General features: G+C 37.7%; 1 protein-coding gene across 1 annotated transcript in view; it reads left to right on the forward strand.

The window, feature by feature from the left end:
- The window catches only part of MPP7 (MAGUK p55 scaffold protein 7), a gene marked incomplete at its 3' end in the record, with an annotated part of 202,809 nt that overhangs the window by 113,137 nt on the left and 68,854 nt on the right, over positions 1–20,818 (forward strand). Inside the window, exons 6-10 of the mRNA XM_082844350.1 lie at positions 2,495–2,576; positions 3,164–3,249; positions 6,755–6,829; positions 7,011–7,207; positions 7,683–7,747. Coding sequence (XP_082700476.1) covers positions 2,495–2,576; positions 3,164–3,249; positions 6,755–6,829; positions 7,011–7,207; positions 7,683–7,747 — 505 coding nt within the window. The remainder of the gene's footprint in view (positions 1–2,494; positions 2,577–3,163; positions 3,250–6,754; positions 6,830–7,010; positions 7,208–7,682; positions 7,748–20,818) is intronic.

A 20,818-nucleotide genomic window follows, 5' to 3' on the forward strand; every position in this document is an offset into this window, starting at 1 on the left:
CTGCGCCACCAGGGAAGCCCTCCTTCAGTCTCTTCTTACGGCAGGTGGAGGGGTCCTTCCGGATCATGTCACTGCCGCTGTGCAGGTCCTCCCTGTTTGTTTCGCAGCTCAGTCCAGAATCCTCCCGGGGACCTACAGAGCGCTGCGCGCTCCGACTCCCTGACCCGCCTGCTGCTGCTTCTCCCCTTTTACGTTGCCCCAGACACAGTGGCTTCTTTGTGCTTCTCTGATCGTCCATTTTGCCCTGTTCTTTCGCTTTGGGTAACTCCTTCATCCCCTTCCAGCCTTTTCGTTGAGAGCGGCCTCTTTATATGCTGTCTTCCCTCTCCCTGCCCTACCCCCTCCGTAGTTTTTACCACCTTCTAACGTGCTGTAGGACAGATCTAATTGTTTCATCTTCTGTCTGCTGTCTGTCTCCCCTGTGAGAATGTAAGCTCCATGAGGGGGAAGAAGCGCCTGGGTTTCTTTTTTTTCCAGCAATGTGTCAGAGACCCTTAGACCAGAAGCTGGCACATAGTAGGTTCTCAGTAAACATTATCAGCTTCACTGAGCACAGCAGACTGGATGGCTCCATACTGAAAAACTGCCATCCATGGTGGAGCAGGACATTCGTTGCAGTTACCTCATTTCGTGTTACAAACCACCACCCAAAGTTTGTAGCTAAAACAATAATATCATCTCTCACGGTTTTGGAGGTTGGCATGCTCAGGTGGGCAGTTTCTCCTTAGAGTCCCTCCTGTGTAGTTAGACAGGGGCTGAGACTGGAGTCACCTGAGGGTTACTTCATCCCCAGGACTGGTGTCTGGGCTGGGTGGCTGGAAAGCTGGGGGCTGGTCAGGCATCTCTTTTGACAAGTGGCATCTCCACCTGGCTGCCTTGGGCCCCCTCACAGCATGGCTGTACACGTGATCTCTTCCATGGTGGCTGACTTCCCACAGAGCCAGCATTTCAAGAGTTCCAGAAAGTTGGCTGCAAGTCTCCTCACAGCCTTAGGTGCCCAGAACCCTTTCACCACTTGACGTGGGGGTACAGCAGGCGCACACCAGGAGGGGAGAATCGATGCTCTGCACCTGCAGAAGCAGCGGTTACGAAAGCAATTCTCATCAGTGTGCCTTAGACAGGTTCTGACGTTACTGCATACTAGTTGTCTGATCTCAGGCAAATTATAACCATTAGGCACTCAATTTCTCATCTATAAAATACAGATAAGTAATCTTAAATTAGATAACTAGACCCTTATGACATTAGGCGTACTTTGGTGCGAGAGTTTGAGACACATTGTTAAAGAAAGTGAAAGTCGATCTAATTACACTAATTAGTTATATTAAGGATATTACATTTCCAGTCATCTTGGCTACAAGTTGTCTGTTTAAAAGCAGAAAATACCAGTAATTGAAGAGTCTAAGGTTTATGACCATGGAGAGATACCCATTCAAGTCTTCGGCCTTGAATGCATGCGTAGGTGAGGAAAAATGCCGCAAAATTATCCTAACACTTAATTATTTAACTTTTTTGCTGTTATTAGATATGTATTTGATAGCTGTCATATACAAAATAAAACGTCATATAGAAAGCACTTACTACAAATGGATTCCTAATTTTGTTTCCATATCTATTTGGTAATGCTGTGCATGTGTTTATTGGCGAACGCGAGAAGAATTCCACCTTCTTGGGGGTGCGCCCTGCCTCCACCTAACGTGCACCTCTTCAGCGCATGGTGTGATGTTGGTGGCCCGTCTAAACCACTGCCAGTTTCTTGGAAGCAAAGTCATGAAAAGGCGTTCAGAGTAACCGTGTGTACCTGATGTTCTGACGAACAGCATGCAGTTAATTTGCTTCTGAACATGCATAAGTAAAGAATTTCTGGGTTCTTTTTGAAACTGTTTCCTAATCTCACGCCAAAATGTTAGTTCCATTTGTACCTAGGTGCAGTCCTAGTACATAAAAACCTCGGAGTAACAGATCTTATTTTTTTTCCCCCCACTTTCTTTATTATCATTGCTGAGTTCCTTTACTGTAATGTAATAGTGTAACAGAAGGATCACTGAACTAAAGGTCAGGTGATCTGGGTTTTAGTTTTCTAGTTTATATAATCTTTCTTCTCTTCACTTCACCTTCTCTGTTTAGTCTACCTTCTCACAGGGTATTGTAAAGGTAAACTGAAATGAGGAAGCGCTCTAAAGGGAAAAGCAAATAGTATTCAAATACAAGGTATCACAATGGAAAGAAGACATTTGCACACTTTGCATAGTACTGAGGAGATGAAAGGTTTCAAAAGTCTTTGTGCTGAAAACCTTAGACGATCTGTGTGGTAGAAAGTTGTGTGTCTAGTGATAAGTATTTGTGAGCAAATGGCACGACTTCTGTTCCCCCTTCCTTTACTTTTTGTAGCGTTTTTACTTTTTCCAGATGAATGTCCTTATTTCTGTCCTTATTTCTTTCCTACCACCCAGTACACACATTTACCCACAGACACTATTTTTTTCCTTAAAAGGGAGCTACCATTAAGAAAGATGAGCCCACCGGGGCTGTGGTTGTGGCCAGAATCATGAGAGGAGGAGCTGCAGACAGAAGTGGTGAGAGTTTGAACGTTAGGCGGGCGTGGACGGGGCGCGTGGATTTTGTGTGACACATTTCCGGGATGTAGCTAAGAGGATAACAGTCTTTTGATACAATACAGCAAAACAGTAATAAGATATCGTACTCTGTGTTAAAGTGTGGGAACCTATTTAAATGGTAAATTTCATTCTAGAATACTTTACGGTCTTAGCTTATATAGGCTTCCAAGGTTATATTAAGACTTAGTTCAGTGTTTCTGATTTGAAAAGTACTACTGAAAGCACACAGCCTTTTAAAAATTTATCTTAAAATGAAAGTAATGAAAATTTATCTTAAAATGAAAATTTATCTTAAAATGAAAGTAATTTATCTTAAAATGATTAAGTACTTTCATCTCTAGAAAAAGACTGAGATGCCTCTGCTGTTGCTTTGGCAGCGTTGTGATGTTACGGCCTCGGCGAGGCTGGAGCCGCAGCCTCTGAAACCTCAGAGGCCTGGGATGTGCACTGAGGGTACCACACGGTGCTTTCAGGATGGGCACACTGCAAACCACCGCTTCTTTTGTACGTAACACTGCTTACTTTCTGAATTTGTGATTTCTCAGGTCTTATTCACGTTGGCGATGAACTTAGGGAAGTGAATGGGATACCTGTCGAGGATAAAAGCCCTGAGGAAATCATTCAGATCTTGGTAAGCTGAAAATTTACTTAAAAACTGCAGTGAAAATGAGGTTGAATCACTGTATTTCAGACCTGGTTGTGAACACAGGATTTGGATTTAATAGTCCAGGGTTTGGATCCCAGTGCTGTTACTTAATCCCCCTTATGTCCTTGGAAAATACCTTAATCTTTTTATTTCCTCCCTGTTTTCATCTACAGAATGAGCATAAGAAGTGGTAGCTCTCTCACTGGAGTGTCTGGAGCATTAAATGAGCCAATGTAGATCAAGAGTTTGACAGGGCCCATCTCAGATTAGGTCCTTAATACACGGCACGTACCCTGTTGTTGAGGATGCATTTGTCTCTGTCTCTAGGGGCTATGCTTTCCGGGTATATAAAAAAGTGAAACTAACTTAGATGTCTTATGAAATCTAAAACGAAATGAAATGATTATAAGCCTTGGCAATATAAATTCTCAAGTTCATTTGTAAGGATAGAGTAAAGGGAGACTGTCCCTGTTACATATGAAAACATGTTATTAACCTATAGAGAGTTTAGTATCTCAAAATAGACCTCAGTATATATGAAAATGTAGTGTATGATTAAGATGGCATTTTAAATCAGTGTGAAAGCAGTGAGATCATTTCATAAATGGTATTGGATTAATTGATTATTCAGTTAGAAAAAATAGTCCTTATTTTACAACTCAGACAAAAATAAATCCCCTCAAATCAAGTAAGTTTTTTAAAAAGTCATAAAAAGTAGAGAAAGGTTTTTTTAACCTTGATGTGAAATTCAAATAGAAAAATAACTGACGTGATGACTAGAATTGAAAACTTCTTCTACAGTAAAAGATGCTGTACATAAAATTTAAAAGACAAATGAGATCGTAGGCAAAATATTTTCAATTAATATGATAGAAGGCTCATATTTTAATGGATATAGAGAGTTCTTAAAAATCATTAAGAAAGAAACGGTTACAGAAAAATCAGCAAAGTGTATGTACAGAGAATTACAAAAGGAGACACGATGTCTGAAACATATTGGATTGGTGGTTATTTAAAAGCTTGGTAATGCCCAGAGTTAGCCAGATTATAAGGGAATACATAGGTTTATATGCTTTTTTTGGTACAGGGTAAACTAATAGAACCTTTTGAGACGGCTCTCTGAAACTGTCCATTTTAAATGTGCATACTCCTTAATCAAGAAATTCAGCTGTTGCAAATTAACCCAAAGGAAAGAATTTCAAATGTGTGTAAACAAGATATTTTAAAAATATTTAGAAACTATCAAGAAGGTTGAATTGATTATTCATTCACGTGATGGATTACTGTGAAGCGTTCACAATGGCTGATAGACCCATATGACTTAGTAATAATAGTAATACTGGTAATTGCTTACATTGATTGAGCCCTTAATGATACTGTTCTAAGGGCTTTACATACCTTAAAACAGCGGTCCCCAGCCTTTTCGGCACCAGGGACTGGTTTCGTGGAAGACAGTTTTTCCATGGACCGCAGGGGGGTGGGGGAAGGTTTCGGGATGATTCGAGCGCATTACATTTATTGTGCACTTTATTTCTGTTATTATTACATTGTGATATATAATGAAATAATTACACAAGTCTCCATAATGCAGAATCAGCGGGAGCTTGTTTTCACTTGCCACTCACCGATAGGGTTTTGTTATGAGTCTGCAAGCAATTGATTTACGATGGTCTCTGTGCAGTCAAACCTCTCTACTAATGATGACCTGTATCTGCAGCCGCTCCCCAGCGCTAGCATCACCGCCTCAGCTCCACCTCAGGTCATCAGGCATTAGATTCTCATAAGGAGCACGCAGCCTGGATCCCTCACGTGTGCGGTTCACGGTAGGGTTCTCGCTCCTGTGAGCATCTAATGCCGCCGCTGATCTGACAGGAGGCGGAGCTCAGGTGGTAATGAAAGCGACGGGGAGCGGCTGCAAATACAGATGCAGCTTCGCTCGCTCGCCCGCCGCCACTCGCCTCCTGCTGTGCGGCCCGGTTCCTAACAGGCCACGGACTGTTACGGTCCATGGCCCGGGGGTCGGGGACACCTGCCTTAAAACACACACACACAAACTAGAAGAAGGGGAAGGGATTATAGGGAAGACTTGCTTTCTTTCTACTTATGCAATTTAGTATTATATAAATTCTTAATAAGGTTAGTGAGTTCCTTCTATGATAAGCAATAACAGTGATATTACCATTTTGAAATCACTCCTTTATAAAATTCTGATATTTCTACTATTAAACCCCCATTTTATGTGAGTCTCTGCTGCACTGGAGCTGCTTCCATATGCTGACAAAAGCTGGTTCAATGCCGCTTTTCCCATCCTGGCTTTCAGTGACTTCATGCTGATACATTGAAACTGGCTGTGATGGAAGTATTCACACCATGGAAACCGGCAGACGGTATCAATCAGGGCCTTCTTAACAAAATGGAGTCCTGGCCACCAGCACACACTGATAGCGAGAGCCTCAGGGAGGTCCACCGCCCCTCCCGCTCTCGCCTTTCCTCCCTGTCCGCCTGTCTTCCTAAATATGTACTTAGTGCTTTCACAGAGCTTACCATTTAGTGAGGGTAACAGACATTAAGAAATAATTGTGTAAGTAATTACATAGATATGGTTATGACAAATGCTAAAAAGAGAGAAAGAATGACGTAAGGGTGTGTTAAAGGCAGACCTACTATTTAAAAACAATTTTTTTGAAGTATAGTTACTTTGCAATGTCGTGTTAGTTTCAGGTGTACAGCAAAGTGATTCAGTTACACACACACACACACGTATATACATACATATATCCTTTTTCAGCTTCTTTTCCATTGTAGGTTATTACAAAATATTGAGTAGAGTTCCCTGTGCTACACAGCAGGTCCCTGATAGGAAGACCTACCCTTGTCTGAGGTAGTCAGCAAAGAATTTGGGGTATTGTTGCTTGCTTTAATGAAATTAGAATAGACAATCTTTTCATCTTTTAATTAATCTGCTACATTTGGTACTTCTCTTACTAACCAGAATATAATAGAGATGAGTGTTTTTCATTATTTTTCTGATGAGCATCGCAACTAATTGAATCATGTATTTATAGCCACATTACTGGTAGTTGTAGGAATTTTGTCCCTGAAACCTGGCTGCTGAGCCTTAGATGCAGCGGTCTGAACCTTGCACACAGTCTGTTCTTGCCATTTAATCCTGTTTAAGGCACTGTGCATATTCTGTCTTTCTATTTTGAAGTAACTCAACATGGATGGTAATACATTCATCGGCATTTTAAAAGTGCACAAGAGGTAAAAGTGGTTTAGTGGTTAATGTTTTTTAACTTATTTGACAAACTTTAGTGCCTTCTCACATTACAGGAATTTCTACAAAAATAGTTTCCTCGGTTTGTTCTGTCTAAGAGTAGAAACCCCAAGCTTGTAAATTTTTAGAATCGTTTCATTTTCTACCTATTTGACTTTCTTCCTCCTTGGCTCCAGCGGTTTTCTTATAACTCTTTCTTTCCTCTGACATCAGGCTCAGTCTCAGGGCGCAATCACATTCAAGATTATACCCAGCATCAAGGAGGACACACCATCAAAGGAGGGCAAGGTAACCATTCCTCAGAAACCTTTTTTTTTTTGTGGGAACCAATGTTTTTCCATTTACTAAATGGAACACAACAAGTTTATCTTAATATTCTATTTCTTAAATCAATCAGAGTTAGAAGAATGTTGGCCACTTCACATTTATTTTTTTATATTTATGCATCTGAAACGGAACTTTCTTCCAGATGTTTATCAAAGCCCTCTTTGACTATGACCCTAATGAGGATAAAGCAATTCCATGTAAGGAAGCTGGGCTTTCTTTCAAAAAGGGAGATATTCTTCAGATTATGAGCCAGGATGATGCAACATGGTGGCAGGCGAAGCACGAAGGAGATGCCAATCCCAGAGCAGGCTTGATTCCCTCAAAGCATTTCCAGGAAAGGTGAGTTCCTGGCGCAGAATCATGGCCTGTCTTCAGCTGACCTTTTGTTCTCTGCAAAATACCATTCCAGCATAGTTGTGATAGAAGAAGCACTAAAACCTTGCCTTAGAATTCCTTATCCCTCAGGTTTGGGTTTCTGTTTTGTCTAACGAAGCATGAATAATGACCAAAAATAATATGACACTCTCAGGTCATATTCAGTTTTCGTTACGAAACAAATGGAAAATAGCACATTAATATCTGAAACTGTATTGATGTGAAAGATGGAAAAATAAAGAAGAGTGATTTCAGAGTGGGGAGAATGTATGAAAATTTGAAAGTAGAGGATTTATTTCTTAATTTGAGTAGATTGCATTGTGTTCATTTTTTCCTCCAACGTTCCATTTTTTTCTTAAGGCTTTTAATATTTTGGTGTTATGTTAATCTTGGATCTGTACTGAAAATTGATAGGCACATTGACCTTCTTTTCCCCCAGGAGACTGGCTCTGAGACGACCAGAAATATTAGTCCAGCCCCTGCAAGTTTCCAACAGGAAATCATGTAAGTTTGTTCATCAGAACGCAGAGTAACTAAGTCTTGCTGTTTACTTTTGACTGTTACAGCAGGTGTTTGTGGTAGAATAAGAGGTCCTATTACCTGTGATAGCGTTTGGATCATCATTTCACAAGAACCAACAAGGAACAAATTCATAGTGGGAATAGTAAAGTGAATCTTTTGAAGAAAGGGGTGTTTGGTGTTGTTTATAATAAACCCATGACTCACTCTGTAAGAAAAAAGCTAATAACTACAGCTCTCTTTGATTCTGAATTTAGGTATTTTATAATGTAACCTAAAATGCACTCTGATTTCTCTAAAGCTAGGAGGTTTGGATAAGATATTTCTCGGTAAAGATCGGAGGAAAAAAATCCATCACCTTCTAGGGCACAAAAGCAATTGTGCCTAAAACAGTCCTTCTTGTTCTACTTTCTTCCTTGCTTATTTTGACATCACAGTAACTCTGACCTTCAACCGGTCTGTTCAGAGTTATTACCAAACTAGATTAAAAGAAAACAAGAATAAGAAAACCGATGATGTAGGATTACTGGAAAAGAATGGTTTTTCTTTTAACCCAGGCTTCTCTCAGATTCTCTTTACTTCTCACCTCCCACCTCTTGTGAGTCCCCATCCTGCTTCATCTTCTCTGCTTCATGGTTCTAGGTAGTTTAAGAGTTAAAAAAAAAAAAAGCCCTTTTGTTTTCAGCATAGAAATTGTACGTTAAAAGGTGAAATAAGCAAATAAATGGTCCTGGAATTTCACACCAACATCTGTTTTTAGTATCGTTGCATTTTTTCCCATCTCCTGTTATTTCTGTCAGTTCGTAGAAGCCTAGAGCCCAGGAATCACGTTATAAGGGAGCCAAACTGCAGTCGAGTATAAATCTCACAAGCAAGCTTCAAGCAGAGCACTGACTCAAAAGCCTGCTTGTTCTTGCCCTGTTAAGTCTGGGCGGAAGGAAAAAACACTTGTCGTAGAATGCCACGTGTCCCGCGACATCGAAAGCTTCAAGCTTAACCAGAATGTTGCATTGTTCTTACGTGTGAAGCATTTTCACTGGCAACTCATCCAGTGGAAGGGAGCTCTGAGGTCTCTACCTGACCTGCTCTTTGAGGGTTTTTTACATTTGGGGGCCTGCACGTTGCTTACACATTTGGTGCCTGGGGGATGAAATGTGTCTAACTTGAAAATGAAATAAATGTGATTCTACTCGAATCTGAATCCATACTCTAATTTGCTTGAGTTTTAAGCAACTTAGAAATGTGTAATTGGTTATAATTATGAATTTTCACTTACTTAAAATTTTTGATGTATTTTTTTTGTTTTAAAGAACTGTGCAAAGTAGAGAGATTGTCTTCTTAATAGCTCTCCCCAAACTGGTTTCAGGATAAATGTGTGTGAGTGTGTGTGTGTGTGTGTGTGTGTGTGTGTGTGTGTGTAGAGCTCTAATTGTAATGGAGGCTATTTTGTCTTTACATAATTTCTTTTTTTTAATTTAATTTTATTTTTTTATATAGCAGGTTCTTGCTAGTGATCTGTTTTATACACATCAGTGTCTACACGTCGATCCCAATCTCCCAGTTCATCCCACCGCCCCACCACCCAACCCCTCTTTCCCCCCGTGGTGTCCATATTGTTTGTTCTCTACATCTGTGTCTCTGTTTCTGTCTTGCAAACCGGTTCATCTGTACCATTTTTCTAGATTCCACATATATGCGTTAATATACGATATTTGCTTTTCTCTTTCTGACTGACTTCACTCTGTATGACAGTCTGTAGGTCCATCCACGTCTCTACAAATGACCCAGTTTTGTTCCTTTTCATAGCTGAGTAATATTCCATTGTATATATGTGCTGCGTCTTCTTTATCTGTTTGTCTGTTGATGGGCATGTAGGTTGCTTCCAGACCTGGCTATTGTAAATAGTGCTGCAGTGAACATTGGGGTGCATGTGTCTTTTTGAATTATGGTTTTCTCAGGGTATATGCCCAGTAGTGGGATTGCTGGGTCATATGGTAGTTCTATCTTTAGTTTTTTAAGGAACCTCCATACTGTTCTCCATAGTGGCTGTATCAATATACATTCCCTCCAACAGTACAAGAGGGTTCCCTTATTTCCGCACCCTCTCCAGCATTTGTTGTTTGTAGATTTTCTGATGATGTCCAGTGTGAAGTGACACCTCATTGTAGTTTTGATTTGCATTTCCCTAATATGAATTTACATAATTTCTTTTATATATTAATACTCTAGTGTTTGAGTTTCAGGACTTGTCTTTATGGAACGTGGTCGTCCTTTCACCCTTTCTTCCTTTTCTTCTCTCTATTTTTAACCTAGATTTTGATGCACTGAGAGATGCATTGTTTGTTCTCAGAGGTAGATGTTCTTTACTTTTAAATAAAAAAATAAATCTGATCGATATTATCCAAAGTAAATACAGCGTGTAGTAAATACAGTCTCATTCATAGAGACCGTATACTTCCGTGAAAATTAAATAAAAGGCCACTGTCTTTCTTCTCAAAAAATTGAAATTTCATTTGAAATTCTTTGAATGTTGTCTCATAAACCCCTGAACTCAAAAGTTATGCAAAAATCATTGCACTGGATCTGAACATTTATTTATTTATTTATTTTTTAAATTTATTCATTTGGCCTCACTGCGTGGCACGTGGGGGGACCTTAGTTCCCTGACCAGGGATCAAACCCGTGCCCGTTGCATTGGAAGCGCGGAGTCTTAATGACCGGACTGCCAAGGAAGTCCCTGGCTCTGAACATTTTTATAAGTATTTAAAAGCACTTTGTTTTGTAACCTGTGTATTTGAAAGTGATTTTATTTTTTAATGTAACTAAATCTTATAAAGACCATCTGACTCAACACTTCCTGGACTTCAACCTTTGGTACTTAGGTTTTTGGAACAGGACATTTGTTATCATGCCCTTTGCTAAATTACAGAATAATACTATGAAGAAAAGCAGAAAGTTGATATAAAATCCTTTATTTTTATATTTTATTTTATTGAAAAAAATCTGTATATATTTTATAATCCATCTATTTAATTACATTGAATAGTCATGGAATAGGTTTTAAGAAAATTTCTGATTTAATATAAAATTTCTAAAAGAAGAATAATTCTCTCACATTGCTGTTTATAAATTTATGAAAAATACTCATGTTGATAAAAGTTTTCTGCACTAAATTTCACAAGTGCTCTTAAAACCTAGGAAGATATTGGTTAAGCAGTGAGTTTAGCATAATGACTTAAAGGTCATTAGCCAGTTAACTTTTTTGACAAATTGACTGCTTTTGTATTAGTAGGATTTTACTCTTTATTTGATTCACAGTGTATCATCATAACTGAAGTCTTCATGGAGGAAAAGTTCATGGAAGATGGCTCTGGTGCTGTAGGGCTTCAGCTAGTGTGCACACAGAGGTCAGAAAGGACTGGAGCACCCCAGTACTGTTATCTCTGCCTTTATATTTGTGCTAGAACTCTGGGTCCGGGCTCCATGGTTAAAAAATCAGAAGCCGTGGTAGTACCGACCTCCTCCGGCTTTTCAACTGGCACCCTTATGCAGAACTCTGAGTGTGGGTGGTGTTCATCCTTGATGCTTGGTTATTTCCTCTCCTTAGGAATCTTGGCGTATCTAATGCCCATACAGAAAACAGGCTCTTCAAACGAGGTGTTCCTCGCTGTGACCAACGTTTAGATTGTTCTCAGCAGGACACGGGGTGCGTGCTTGGGGCCCAAGTAAGCGCCTATCTCACGTCTCAAGTAGCACGTAGGGGCAGTTCTCCTGACAGACACTTAGTAGCTTGCAGTTCTTGTGTCGATAGCATTTACCCTACGACTTTACTGCCAAAGCTTATTTTTACAGTTCAGTTGCATATACAAAGCCATATGATAGCACCTAACCTTTGAAAAGAAATATGAATTTCTTAGATTACTTGAAATATTGTTTGTTCCCTTTCTATTGAAACATAAGTATGTAAGTTAGGAATTAGCTTCTTAGTAGCATAAACATTAACTTTAACTTCAATCCGATGTGACTTATATTTAAATCGAGTTCTTATTCATGTACTATATTTTACTGCAGAATGTTCAAGTATGATACTTACTTACAGTGCTTGGTTTCCTTTTTTTAGTTATCAAAGTATAAATAGCTGAACATTTCTAATAATGCTGATTGAATAATATTAATGAAGACATTTTCTTTTACAAAATAGCTCTAATAGAATTCTAGTAATAAATAAACGAGAAATCAGAAATGTACAATTTATTGGCTTTTTAAAAATTAGAAGATAAAAACACAAAATAATTTAGAATTTGTTTTAACCGATTTTGATGGTTATCATGTGGGTAAAAAAGAAAATATGTGACTGCAGGCAAGAGGTGTCCATTCAAACAGGCGGTCACCAAATTCACTCAAAGACAAGTATCTTGTGGATTGAAGATCTCAAGCTACCAACAACAGAATTTAAACGTTGAGGAAAAGAGTGAATTCATTCTTCATGGCACCAGTGTTGTGGAAGACCAGACTTTTGAGCATACTATATATATCATTGCTCTACAGGTGGTTGTAATACTACTTTCCAAGTTGAATAAGCACCTTCTTCCTGGCATCTTAGATAATGTTTATTTACTGTGTTCACACATAAATTTAATTCAGAAATGAGCAAATAGATGGCTTATGTTCTTAAATTTCTGTATCTAAAACTGTGTCAAACATTTTTTTAATATTGGTGGGATCATGTGTAACAGAAACATACGGGGTTTTAAAAATACTGGAAATACTTCTTTCCCCTGACGCTCTTTGGGAGATGCCGAAGATGACAGCTCATGTAGAAAGAGGTGGAGATGGATTAACTTGTAAACTGCACCTCTGACTGTTCACACCATGAGATGGCTGAGGTCAAGGTGTTTCTTGCTGCTTACGTTCCGTTGTGATATCCTTACCTATGTAAAGATAACACTGTCAGGGTGTGTGTTTAGCTTTTCCATCTGAGAGGTGCTAAGCCATATGGTCTCTGGGGACCCGACGTCATGCAGGTAAGGGGGTTGATCAGCGGTTAGGGGTCTGGTCTTTGGTCATGGATCACTGCAGCCTTTCAGGGGAGATGGCATTGAGCGGTGAGGGGTCTGAGAAACCAGTTTCTAGAGTGGGGCTCTAACTTTGCCCCCAGACTATCCCACTGATAGAGAACAGCTTCTCCACTTGTCAGGAGTATCAGACATGTCCCACGCGGGGTGACCTCCAGTGACCGGGAAAGTCCCTCCTGCCTGGTGCGCAGAGCTCATCAAGTGCTTTTCATGTGAGCCTCCACACTCCTTTCTCTGAGGACGGCAAGTCTCTCTCTTCGTGACCTTGGCCTCTCTCTGTGCTTTTTATAATTGTCACATCCTGCACGTCCGTGCTTGATGACGTAGCCTGGACTCTTGCTGTGGCCGGGAGAGGAGAGGGCCCCCCCCCCCCCAGCTCTCCTGGCAGAGAAACACCTGAGAGGTTGATGTTTCGGGGCGGGCCAGAGGCTGGAGCAGCAGAAGGTGGACGGAAGTAGTCGGGAAGCTTGAAAGAAATGTGTTATTTCCGTTGACCTTTCCCCTGACGTGCATTTTCTGGCTTGAAGCTCCAGGTATTAAAAAGTGACTTCTGATGTGATGACGTAGCATGGTAGTTCAAAACTCAGACTCTGGAGCCAGACCGCGTGGGTCCACAACCCAGCTTTGCCACGTACGACTGCTCCCTCCCTTTCTGCCTCTCATTCCCCATCTGTAAGATGGGGATAATACTTCCGACCTCATAGAGTTGTTGGAGAATTAAGTTTATGCGTTTGACATCCATGCAGCAGTGCCTTACCAAAGGCAGTCCTGCCGCTTATCCCAGCTGTCTCCTGAGGTCTTACCCTCTGTGTGTTTTCCCCCTTTGTTTTTCCTACTGGGTGTCTATTAAGCATGTGCTTGCTATTGGATATTTGCGTGTGTTGTATCGTGCTAAATACCATTCTCTTCCTACTTAAGAACGGCAAGGAGGAAATACTCTTTTGCCTATTTATGGAGCCTGTTTAGGACCTCTTATTAGAATATGAAATATACATATACCACATGTAATTTAAGTTACAGATTTTATTTTGTGGATTGGCTTTGGTGTTTTAATTTGTGTGTGTGTGTGACATGGCTTTTATCATCTGCTTTATGTGACATTGAGTCTTTAATCATGAGTGCAGTACTCAAGCTATCCTGCTGTCTCTATCAGAAAATACACTCTGTTCAACAATCAACTTTACAGCAGAAATGTCTGAGGTCACAGCTTGATCAGTCTTAAACACAGCTTGTGTTATTTCTACCTAGATGCCTGGCTTGGCTATCCTGTGTCACATCATTCATTGTTTGTTTTCTAATAATTTGTTTTAGATGCACATGACATTTCAGAGCTACTAAGAAATGAGGGTAAATAAACTCACAACTTGAGTGACTCATACTGTGAGCCTGAATAATAATGATTTGCTTGTCATTTTGGCAAATACTGTCCAAATAGAGCTAATGCAGTTTGAAGGCCCATAGGTATTTGAAAAGTAAGCATAGGCTGTTGTGCACTTTCTCCTAAGTGTTTTCTTTGGCTGTCGTGCTGCGTGTGAAGGGAGAAGTGAGCAGAGAACTGTTCTCATCGGTCCTGTTCGCTCTGGAAGGTCATGTAGCAAAATATCTCCTACCTTGACTTGTGGTTACAATCTGCTTCTGTTAAATTTCCAGTTCTTTTTCCTCCCTCGACTGAAGATGGTGTCTCCTAGGTCAAACCTAACTCATAAAATGTTGTCTTATTAGTAACTTAAGAATCATTTCAGATTACTTCTCAAGATACCTTTCATCAAGTAATATAGACAGAATGAAAAGAAAGGGTTCTGTCTGATTCATTTCATATGTGTAATAAGTTGACAGTTGTCAAGATATTGTTAAATTTACAGAATATATAGACATTTTAAAGGCGAAATTTGTTGTTTCTAAAATGTTTACTTCTTTTCACTGTTTCCATCATGCAATATCCTCAGTTCTAAACAGATTAGTTTAGAAACAGAACTGTTCCATGAAAATAAATATAATCCCCTTATTGAAGGTATCATTTTGAAAAAAATACTGATTTTTTTTCCTGGTTATTTTCCCCTTTGGGGTATTTAATAAGCTATATGAAGACTTTGTGTTTTTACTGCTTAAGTGTATACATTATTTTTAAACCATAACTACCATGTAGTCTAAAATGTAGTTTTTCACAAATTCTATTTATTCATTGACTAATTACTTCGAAATATTTAAAATACGTTTGTTTTTTTCCTTTGGCTTTTCTAAGATGAGGAAACAGTTGAGTGTGGTAGGTGGATTTTTTTTGTCCCTTGGATGTAACATCTTCCTACTTTAATTGTATTTTCTACACATTTAATCATATCCTCTTTTTTTTTTTCTCCTCTTTTTTTTTGTGTGTGCTTCTCAGAGGAAATTAAAGGTACATGTATAAAAGTTTCCCTGCGTAGTCTAGTAACTTTGTTCAGTGCACATGTGTAGAGAATTAAGTTGACCACAGCAAGCAGTTTGTAAAAGATCATGGTACATCCCAACTTTGACCGTAACGTTACAGTACCAGCAGTCATGGTTGGACTTTGTTTTTGAAAGAAATGTACACTTTTTTTTTTTGCTTCATATAGCAGAAATATACACAGTATTCTAATGTAGTACATTGTTTTCATCTGTCAGTAGTCTCAAATAAAGATGAATGAAGAAAGCAATGTTATTCAGATACACTGACAGACTTATTGTTACATAAGGATGTGAGGAGAGTCTTCTCAGCTATTTGATTTCTGCACAGTCTGTGCTGTTAGTTTTAGAAGTATACTTATGTGAAGATTAGAAGCCTAAAATAAGTAGGACTCCATGACTTAAATTAAAATTTTAAGATATGCATAACCCAGTGTTCATTTAATTCCTGGAAATAATTAATAGCACATTGTTTATTCTAAAATGTTTTCATCTGTTCATCCTTTTTAAAACAAAATAAAAATAGAAGTCCTGTGCCTTTATTCCCTCCCCGCATGGACTCTCTTTTTATCAAAAGAAAGGCTGTATTTTCATTTTAACCTTTCCGTCTACTCCAGTGAGCCAAAATAAGTGCTATATTTCACGTATTATCAAAGAGCCTGATTTACAAAAATAAATTTACTTTGGGGATCAAGTGTTGTAATTTTCTTGACTGTGGAAGTATAAACGTATCAGGCAAGTCTGTTATAGTTTTCTTGGAACTGCAGTAAAGGCACTTCCAAAGAAGCTTGAAAAAAGAATTGCATGATGTTTCAGAATGTTACTGTAAACGTAAATATAAAACAAAATGTTTTGTGTTTAAGAGTAGCGTTGTGAGGGCTGTGCTGTGCTGTGCTGTGCTGTGCGACTGTTTGAAGTGATTTATTGTTTTGCATGTGTGGCTGGGCTTCTAACTGTTGTGCTTTGTTTCTTGGCTTTCGTTCTGTCTGCTTTTACACTCCACCCAGAAGATGCTGAATGTGGTGGTGTCAGCAGTGGAACCTGTCTAGGTGAGCAATTGGTCATGGAAGAGGACTTCCTTCTTTCTGTTGCTTTCTGTAAAGCCATGCTCTGTCTGAAGTCAGCGTCCTTTCATTAGCGCATGCCCTGCTGTCGGCGGGGGGAGCATGCATCTTTATTTTAAACTGCCTCAATCGGTTGGACACAAAGGAGGGCAGTGTGTGCTTTGGTTTAGTATTCAGGAAGCTTCCCAGATGCTCTACTTTTGTAAACCGTCATATATTTTTTGATAGCGGGTGAAAAAGCATCTATATATGCTGAGTACGTTTACTGAATCAGTTGTATCTGGACTTTTCTAAACTATCTGGTTAGCTGTGAAGTATTCAAAGCTTCTGAATAACTTACGTCTTCCTAAATAACTCTTTGGTTCTGTTTTCTAATGATTTATTATCCCCGTAACACTCCCAAAATGACCGTCGACTGGCCAGTTTCCAGTACAGTTAAGCCTTATGATTAGCTTTGCTCATCTGTCTTGGAAGGCAACTTTCCAGTCTGGAGATGCCAAGCGATGTTATAAACAAAATTCATGATACCCAGAAATCGTTAAAGGCGTCAGAAGCATCTTCATCTCCATTCAGACCTTTCCGCGCTCTGCCGTGTGTTCGAACACGGACAGATTCTCCACCTGCAGTAGTGAGAGGTAGTGGTGCGGAAACTCATTTCGAGAGAGAAATCCTTCAACCTCCTTATTTTCAGATTAGTATTATGTACACGATGATGGTATCTCTTGGTTATTGAAGAAATGGGCCAGATACTGTATCTGGTATTTAGTGCATCTTATCTCTTATACGGTGAGATTGGAGTATTTTATCCACTTTACAAAAAGGAAACTGAGGCTCCGAAAGCTGAAAGGATTTACGTAGACAGTACATGGTGCGTCCTGGTTTCAAATCCACATGTGTCGATATAGTACCTACTGTATCTGTATCTATGTACATCTATGTCGATATAATACCTACTGTGTCTATATCTATGTACATCTATGTCGATATAATACCTACTGTATCTATATCTATATCTATGTACATCTATGTCGATATAGTACCTACTGTATCTATATCTATGTACATCTATGTCGATATAATACCTACTGTATCTATATCTATATCTATGTACATCTATGTCGATATAGTAGCTACTGTGTCTATATCTATATCTATGTACATCTATGTAGATATAGTACCTACTGTGTCTATATCTATATCTATGTACATCTATGTAGATATAGTACCTACTGTATCTATATCTATGTACATCTATGTCGATATAATACCTACTGTATCTATATCTATATCTATGTACATCTATGTCGATATAGTACCTACTGTGTCTATATCTATATCTATGTACATCTATGTAGATATAGTACCTACTGTGTCTATATCTATATCTATGTACATCTATGTCGATACAGTACCTACTGTGTCTGTATCTATATCTATGTACATCTATGTCGATATAATACCTACTGTATCTATATCTATGTACATCTATGTCGATATAATACCTACTGTATCTATATCTATGTACATCTATGTCGATATAGTACCTACTGTGTCTATATCTATATCTATGTACATCTATGTCGATATAATACCTACTGTATCTATATCTATATCTATGTACATCTATGTAGATATAGTACCTACTGTATCTATATCTATGTACATCTATGTCGATATAGTACCTACTGTATCTATATCTATATCTATGTACATCTATGTCGATATAGTAGCTACTGTATCTATATCTATATCTATGTACATCTATGTCGATATAGTAGCTACTGTGTCTATATCTATATCTATGTACATCTATGTCGATATAGTACCTACTGTATCTATATCTATATCTATGTACATCTATGTCGATACAGTACCTACTGTGTCTATATCTATATCTATGTACATCTATGTCGATACAATACCTACTGTATCTATATCTATATCTATGTACATCTATGTCGATATAATACCTACTGTGTCTATATCTATATCTATGTACATCTATGTAGATATAATACCTACTGTGTCTATATCTATGTACATCTATGTCGATATAGTACCTACTGTGTCTATATCTATATCTATGTACATCTATGTCGATATAATACCTACTGTATCTATATCTATATCTATGTACATCTATGTAGATATAGTACCTACTGTATCTATATCTATGTACATCTATGTCGATATAGTACCTACTGTATCTATATCTATATCTATGTACATCTATGTCGATATAGTACCTACTGTATCTATATCTATATCTATGTACATCTATGTCGATATAGTAGCTACTGTGTCTATATCTATATCTATGTACATCTATGTCGATATAGTACCTACTGTATCTATATCTATGTACATCTATGTCGATACAGTACCTACTGTATCTATATCTATATCTATGTACATCTATGTCGATATAGTACCTACTGTATCTATATCTATATCTATGTACATCTATGTCGATATAATACCTACTGTGTCTATATCTATATCTATGTACATCTATGTAGATATAATACCTACTGTGTCTATATCTATGTACATCTATGTCGATATAGTACCTACTGTGTCTATATCTATATCTATGTACATCTATGTCGATATAATACCTACTGTATCTATATCTATATCTATGTACATCTATGTCGATATAATACCTACTGTGTCTATATCTATATCTATGTACATCTATGTCGATATAATACCTACTGTGTCTATATCTATATCTATGTACATCTATGTCGATATAATACCTACTGTGTCTATATCTATATCTATGTACATCTATGTCGATATAATACCTACTGTGTCTATATCTATATCTATGTACATCTATGTCGATATAATACCTACTGTGTCTATATCTATGTACATCTATGTCAATATAGTACCTACTGTGTCTATATCTATGTACATCTATGTCGATATAATACCTACTGTATCTATATCTATATCTATGTACATCTATGTCGATATAATACCTACTGTGTCTATATCTATATCTATGTACATCTATGTAGATATAATACCTACTGTGTCTATATCTATATCTATGTACATCTATGTCGATATAATACCTACTGTATCTATATCTATATCTATGTACATCTATGTAGATATAGTACCTACTGTATCTATATCTATGTACATCTATGTCGATATAGTACCTACTGTATCTATATCTATGTACATCTATGTCGATATAGTACCTACTGTATCTATATCTATATCTATGTACATCTATGTTGATACAGTACCTACTGTGTCTATATCTATATCTATGTACATCTATGTCGATATAATACCTACTGTATCTATATCTATATCTATGTACATCTATGTCGATATAGTACCTACTGTGTCTATATCTATATCTATGTACATCTATGTCGATATAATACCTACTGTATCTATATCTATGTACATCTATGTCGATATAGTAGCTACTGTGTCTATATCTATATCTATGTACATCTATGTCGATATAATACCTACTGTATCTATATCTATATCTATGTACATCTATGTAGATATAATACCTACTGTATCTATATCTATGTACATCTATGTCGATATAATACCTACTGTATCTATATCTATATCTATGTACATCTATGTCGATATAGTACCTACTGTATCTATATCTATATCTATGTACATCTATGTCGATATAGTACCTACTGTGTCTATATCTATATCTATGTACATCTATGTAGATATAATACCTACTGTGTCTATATCTATATCTATGTACATCTATGTCGATATAGTACCTACTGTGTCTGTATCTATATCTATGTACATCTATGTCGATATAGTACCTACTGTATCTATATCTATGTACATCTATGTCGATATAATACCTACTGTATCTATATCTATGTACATCTATGTCGATATAGTACCTACTGTGTCTATATCTATATCTATGTACATCTATGTCGATATAATACCTACTGTATCTATATCTATATCTATGTACATCTATGTCGATATAGTACCTACTGTATCTATATCTATGTACATCTATGTCGATATAGTACCTACTGTATCTATATCTATATCTATGTACATCTATGTCGATATAATACCTACTGTATCTATATCTATGTACATCTATGTCGATATAATACCTACTGTATCTATATCTATATCTATGTACATCTATGTCGATATAGTACCTACTGTATCTATATCTATATCTATGTACATCTATGTCGATATAGTACCTACTGTATCTATATCTATATCTATGTACATCTATGTCGATATAATACCTACTGTATCTATATCTATATCTATGTACATCTATGTCGATATAATACCTACTGTATCTATATCTATATCTATGTACATCTATGTCGATATAGTACCTACTGTATCTATATCTATATCTATGTACATCTATGTAGATATAGTACCTACTGTGTCTATATCTATATCTATGTACATCTATGTCGATATAGTACCTACTGTATCTATAT

This window comes from Leucopleurus acutus, assembly GCF_964270905.1.
Source record: "Leucopleurus acutus genome assembly, chromosome: 1".
NCBI classification, from domain to species: Eukaryota; Metazoa; Chordata; class Mammalia; order Artiodactyla; family Delphinidae; genus Leucopleurus; species Leucopleurus acutus.